At 41.2% G+C, this 6,978-nt stretch overlaps 1 protein-coding gene across 1 annotated transcript; it reads right to left on the reverse strand.

Annotated features, from left to right (window-relative positions):
• Positions 1-2,616: 2,616 nt before the first annotated feature.
• LOC146854081 (olfactory receptor 13A1-like) lies at positions 2,617-3,579 on the reverse strand. Its single transcript, XM_085650505.1, has one exon. The coding sequence runs from the start codon at positions 3,577-3,579 to the stop codon at positions 2,617-2,619; it is 963 nt and encodes a 320-aa protein (XP_085506631.1).
• Positions 3,580-6,978: the final 3,399 nt, after the last annotated feature.

Genomic DNA, 6,978 nt, shown 5'->3' on the forward strand with positions numbered 1-6,978 from the left:
CAACCTGCATATCATTGTATTAGGACTACAGTGGATTGTTTAGAAATGCTCATTAATATCGCCAGAACTGACAAGGGCTGGCAGGCCTCACAACCAGCCTGGAGGAATATTACACATACTCACATGTTGGATTTATATTGTGTGGTCTTATCGCATATCTTTTTATATAAAATGTATACTCGTTTTTATAAAACTTGTGTGGAGTCCATTTGTGGTCTCATCATTGGGTTGCTGTGAGCGTGGTTGCAAATACTTTACACATTTGCCTTGAAGATAAGCCTGGCTGCTTGTGCCAAGCTACTAAGGGGATGGGAGGGGGCTATGTCAGAAGGTGTCCTTCCTTTCCTTGACGTGGAAACGCGGGTCCCTATTTGGCCTAAGGTACCTACCTCAGCCAACCAGGGATCCCGGGTCTAACAGACACCAATCCCTGGCGTGCGATACAAGCCCATATATTGCATTACCACTAAAAAAGCCAGGGAAAAAAAGAGAAAAACAGGAGCAAGCCCAGTGAGTCACTGCTAAATTTGTCCAACGCTAATTGAAAAAGACCACCCTGGAGGGGGCAGCGTTGGCTTTGAGCATGCAAATGGCACCAGTCTTAAAAGGATCTCCACCACAAAACCCCAGAGGATTTCACCCTAGCTATGTGGTAGAGGACAGGTAGGTTGGCAGCAACCAGACCCTAGGGAAGTGTACTGTTGCCACAGGATGGGATTCCTGGCAAACAGATGCAGCGCGCGCTACGAAATTCGTTTTATTTATTTTATTGTTTACTTACCTGCAATTATCCATATTCCGGTTTTTAGAACCCCCACCCTGCCCCTCCCCTGCCCCGCCTTTCCACCCCATGGAACTCCCTCCACGGGCCGCGGCTGCACCATTTACAAAGAGGCATGCATGAGGAGGTAGGTGCCCCTGAGCAGGATTGGTTCTCGAATTGGTTCTCGTGGCTCCACTGATGGCTTCCCGGGCTGTGCTCATTGTTGTTGCCAGATTTTATTGTGTTCTTGTTTTTGTGTGGTTCCATGCAATTGGGGATTTCCTGCTGTAAACATGTAGTCTTCAAATTAGTTTGAATGCAAGTAACTATGAAAGTAGTAATTGTCAAAACCCAAGAACAACAGGTCCCCAACAACGTAACTTTCATGAAGTATGGCTTAGATAGTGTAGTTGCAAATTCAACTAACGGGGGTATTGTTAATATTGAGAAAGTCAAAGTCAATATGAGTAACGATACAATCATGTATCAAAATTAAGTTGCATCTTTATTGACAAATTCATCCATTACAAACTTCACGAGGTCAATGATTGACAGGTCACAGATGGGGTGGCATGTAGCTGGCAGACAAACACGCAAACAGGAAACCCCAAATCAATTCCACAGATAGGCACACCGACACCACAATGGTCCAGGGAGACTGGCCCCAATAAAGTACACATGGCTGGGAGGGTACGTGCAGTCCCAACACACCATAAAGTCAGATGCTACATGAAGTTCGGAACACATATCCAATAAGGACACAGCACACAGAGTACTCTGAGTGATAATGCGCTCCCCATGCCAAACATCTGGACACATTACCCACTGGCCGCATTGTGTCCATGCAAGGTCGAAGCCCACCTAGATTCCTCAGCAAATACTTTAATTTATGGCTCCAAAGAAAGTGGTTCACATTCCTTACCAAAAAAAGGATTTCCTGAACTATTTTATGACATTTAGGAAAATCCATGTCAGATCGATTGTAAGTTGAGACAGTCTAAAACTATAACAAAAAATGCAACTTTTTTTCATTATTTCTATTTTTCACTGCATGTTGTTAGTGTCATGATTACTGTTAGTGTTGTTCTCTGTCTCCATCGATTTCAATGTGCTAGCATGAATCCCTCCTTATTTCTGCTTTACTCCACCCCTTTTCTAATAGTTATTCTCTCATTTCTAACCCCTTCCAATGCCCCTCCCATTTAAAAAAAATATGACTGCCAAGATCTCTGAACTCCTGGTGGAGAATTCTGCACATAAAAAATAGGGTAGTCCTCGGCAGAGGTTTCCTCCTGATAGAGAATAGTATTTGTGCGCATGTAAACGTGATCTACTGGAGAATTGTTACATACAACATCTAAAATGTTTTAGTGAATAGATCCATTAATGTCTAAAAATGTTTGTTGTTGTTTATTGTTTTGTGATGTGCTTTCAGTAAGACTAGTGGATATGCATCAGCATAACTTTGAATTTGTGAAACAGTTTCTATATTTTCTCTATAAAACAGATGGATTTAGCTTGTTCTCAGGATACTGACTTCCAGTAGTCTGTGGATATATTAAAAGATTGTAGACATGCTTCTCTGTCTATTATAAATATCACAAGTTTAGGAATGCCATTATTACACAATTTTAATCCAAAATCTTGATAAGGAAACTAGTTTATTGGATGAGAAATCATATTTACTCTTTGCAACCAACTCAAGGTTTTGATTCATATTCTGATGTTTTTGATGTATTAAGTTCTCTTTCAGAAGGTGTTAATAAATCTTAGTTTATTAGTAGAAATTGATTGTTAGGTTAGTATTTGAAATGCTGTGAGTAATTGGCCTTTCAATAAACATGGCTATTATGTTACTTTCTAAATGAGGGAACAATCCTGGACCAGATTTTCTGCGATGCTTGAATAACATCCTGGTTTCTCAGACTGTAGATGATTGGGTTGAACACTGGACATACAACAGCATACAGTGCAGACACCACCTTGTTATTGTTAGCCTTAAGTCCCATAGAAGGGAGAATATAAGTGTAGATAGTGGTGCCATAGAGCAAATTAACCACAAGTAAGTGAGAAGCACAGGTGCAAATGGCCTTCCTCTTTGATGCGGAAGAGCGAATATTGACAATTGATGAAAGAATGTAGGCATAGGTTATAAATATCAAGGCAAAGCATATCATGCCAAGGAAGATGTCTGCCACCATGGTCGCACGATCAATTGCATAAGTATCAGAAACAGCAGCCTTGCTAACTGCTGGTATTTCACAGAAAATATGCTCAAGGATAGTTTTTTTAAGGAAGGATAACTTCATCACCAAACCAACATCAAGGAAGGAGTTTAGAATGCCAAGCCACCACACTGCAGCTGCCAGGGAAAGATTGACTTGCCTGCTCATTATGACTGCATAATGTAGTGGTCTACAGATGGCCACGTACCTATCAAATGCCATGACTGTGACAAGCAAGAGTTCAGATCCCAAAGCGGCGGACAGCAGGAACATTTGTGTCATGCAGCTCCGATAGGACATGGACTTGGACTCGGAGAGCAGGATGACCAGAATGTTGGGAATGATGCTGGATGAAAAGCAGATGTCCAATAGAGCCAGATTAACTAAAAAGAAGTACATGGGGGTGTGAAGACGAGTGTCAGAATATATGACAACCATAATCAGGAAGTTTCCTGAGATGGCAAGCAGGTAGATCACAACGAAAGCAGCAAAGAATGTGGACTGCTGTTGTGGGTAATTGGAAAAACCCATTATGAAGAACTCCACAGTGGATGTTTGATTCGAATGGTCCATTGGCCTGACAACTCTCATCTATGGGATGAAAAGCAAAGCACTTGGAATTAACTCTCAGTCATGTGTAGCAATCAGTTATGCAAGTGCTAGTTCTTGAATCAACAGCAACAATCACCCATCATACAATCTTGGTTATTTATGGACAAGCATCTGTAAATATGATTCCCTCTCTGATTTACCCTTCACGTTGTACTGCTACAGCACCCGTCCAGAGTTCAGCAGTCAGGGTGAACCATGGAGCGTTTATTTTACTCTGCCAGAACCGCCACGTTCCCAATGACAGCACTACTCAGTCAACCACGTAGTTATCATTGATTTCTTTGATGGGACGGTCATACAGACTTTACCCTGCTGGGATGTGCTACAATATGGAATCAGTGGCGAGGGACAACAGAACTGTTCAGGTTGCATCGTCTGGGACGGCAGATGTAACCATTTTTACTGAGGACTGACTGGATCCTTCCAAAGCGCAAGTACAAAATAGACTATTTTCGTTTTTCCTGTCATGTGCATAACAACGCAGCACTTGTTCATTTGTGAACTTAAGAACCTTTCAAAACTGAAAAACGAAATGTTTATGGCTGGATCTGTACCAACGGAACAGGTGCTAAGATGGTAGCCAGTGATAGTGGGAATAAGACATTGATTGAATACAGTCCTCTGTTGATGGTGACGCTTTTTCCCTTTAAGCAACTGTTTATAATCAGGGTGTTATCTATGGTGCAGCCTAGCAGAGCACTGAGGAAGGCCACATGCCGAAATGCATATGCTCGTTATGCTAATAAAATCAACAGTGTCCCGAGAGTGCTGCCGTGTCGGAGCCTTCATTTTTACCGTGATTCACCCTTCACGTTGTACGGCTACAGCACCCGTCCAGAGTTCAGCAGTCAGGGTGAACCATGGAGCGTTTATATATTTATATATATATATATATATATATATATATATATCAGAGAAAAAAGTTAAAGTAATATTTACAGTTAGGCATAAAAAATCTTTATAAATTCACTGAAAAAAACTAAGGTTAATGGGGTGTTATAGTTAGGGGAACGTTTTAAATGATCAAACCACTATAATTCACTATACTTACAAGTTACTACAAGTCGTACCATAAAGTAATTATAACTTGAGCCCTGCCATGCACAGTGTTCTCATATGTCATATCATGTTATGTTAATTTGTAAAGTTCACTATCACCCACACAGCTATCCTGGCACTGAGCAATGTGTGTACCTAGCCCTTCCTATGGTAGGTAGGTTAACTGATAAGCCAGGTCTTCAGATTTATGGGGAATTCAAGAAGAGAGGAGGAGGCTCTAATGTTGATAGGGGGTTATTCCATGCTTTAGGAGAGATGTAAGAGAACACTTGTCTAACGATCTGGTTCCGTGTTTGCATGGGATGTTGGTGAGTAGGAGTCCTGAGAAGCAGAGGTGTTTGGATGGTTGGCGGATGGAGATGCGACTGCTCAGGAAGGTGGTGCCTGAGTTGTGCAGTGCCTTGAATGAGTGTGTGAGAAATTTGAATTGAGTGCATTTGTGTGTTAAATAAACAGTGTATATCCCTAAGGTGTGGTGTAATGTGAGTTCTGTGACAAAGGGTTGAGAATCGATCTGATTGCCGAGTTCTGGATGGTCTGTAGTCTTCTAGTGAGTTGCTTCGTGATTCCGGCATTGCGGGTGTTCTCTTAGTCTGATTTTATGGTGACTAAGGTGTGAGTGACAGTTTTTCTTGTGTTGCTTGGGAGCGATTTGAAGAGCTTCCTCAGCATCTTTAGAGCGAGGAAGCAGGATTTATTGATGGCTTTGACTTGTGCAGTCATGTCCAGTTTGGTGAAATTTTCGCACTGCTTATTACCCCACATATTACATCGGAACATGTTCTATGATACGATTTATGACATTACAGTGCCATCTGACATTACATCATTGATTGATTCCATTGATGATCATTTGACTCATGGATGTCAATACTATGCTCTGCGGGGGCACAAATTATATGTACTTTAGTGCACAAGTTATAGTTACTAGAGATAACTGTAACGGGTGGCTTACAGTCTTTTCTTGAGTTTAAAATGATATGTTGTCAGTGAAACTTTCACCTAACTATAACTTGACTTTAAGCTTTGCTTTTTTAAGTGATTAGGATATATAAATATGGGTTGTTTAGTTGTAAGTGCGCGTAGGAGTAGCAAAATGTTTTTAAGAACCAAATGTGGGTAGAGGCAAGGTATAGTATGTTGGTTTTAAGTGTCTAGGGATGGGTAAGGGTCAATGAAGAGTTTTAGGCTTGAGGGATGAGTAAGGATAAGGGCTAGTAAGGATTACTTTTTAGGGTTCAGGGAAGGATAGGATTATCAGTAGAAATGGGCTTTTAGGGTGCAGTGATGGGTAGGGGTAATATGTAGTAAGGGTATTTTAGATTTCAGGGATTGGTAGGGATAAGGGTCACTAACAGTGTTTTAGGTTTTCAGGATGAGTAAGGGTAAGGCGTACTAAGGGGTTTCAGAGTTCAGGGGTGGGCAGCAGTGATGTGGGTTAAGGGGTCTTTAGGGTTCAAGGATGGGCGGGGATGTAGAGCAGTGTGACATTTTTAGGTTTCAGGGATGGGAAAGGGTACTAAAGGGGTTAGGATTGAGGGGTGGGTAGCAGTAATATGTAGAAAGGTTTTTTTAGGGTTCAGGTATGAGTCAGGTATTGGGTAGTAAAGGCTTGTTAAGTCTCAGGTGTGGATATGGGTACGTGCTATTAAAGAACATTTATGGCTCAGGGAAGGGTAGAGGTGGAGGGTACTAAGGGTCTTTTACGCTTTAAGGGTGGGTTGGGTTAAAGGGCAATAAGGGTTATATCAGGGCTGGAGAAAAGGTTTTCTATAAAAAATATTCATATTAGATACAATGTGTGGTAAAGTGCAATAAAGTAATACAACATGTTGTGAAGTCCAACACTTTGTCTTACAGGTATTGTAAAGGCATAAGTGGTAAAGGCGTGCAAGCTAACAACTGATACTCCTTATTAGAGAGGCTCTATGGGTAGCTGGAGTGCAAAAAAGTCAACTGAACACTCACTGAATATACATCAATAACCACCAATATCATGCCACCAGTATCTTGCCTTTTGTAAGTTCCATCTCAAATAGAAACATGTCATCATAACCCACTAAAACATCGAAACAATCAACTGAAATACAGAACTTCCTGGAGATCACTTTGAATTACTGACCTTTACCTTGTTTGCTCTATATATCTAAAGCATGAGAAGTATTTGACTCCAAACTACTATCTACGCAAAGTGCTTACTTTGAGTTGATGATTGTAGGTGTGGCCTGCCACCACTTATTGTTGGGCACCAGGATGTATTTTCCTTATCAGGCTTTCACCAACAATAAATTTGAAAGGTAGAAAAGGGACAATTCAAGG

This window comes from Triturus cristatus, chromosome 4_1 (assembly GCF_964204655.1).
Source record: "Triturus cristatus chromosome 4_1, aTriCri1.1, whole genome shotgun sequence".
In the NCBI taxonomy this organism is placed as follows: domain Eukaryota; kingdom Metazoa; phylum Chordata; class Amphibia; order Caudata; family Salamandridae; genus Triturus; species Triturus cristatus.

Coding starts and splice junctions, on each gene's coding strand:
- LOC146854081 (XM_085650505.1), bottom strand. CDS start 3,579: ATGAGAGTTGTCAGGCCAATGGACCATTCGAATCAAACATCCACTGTG.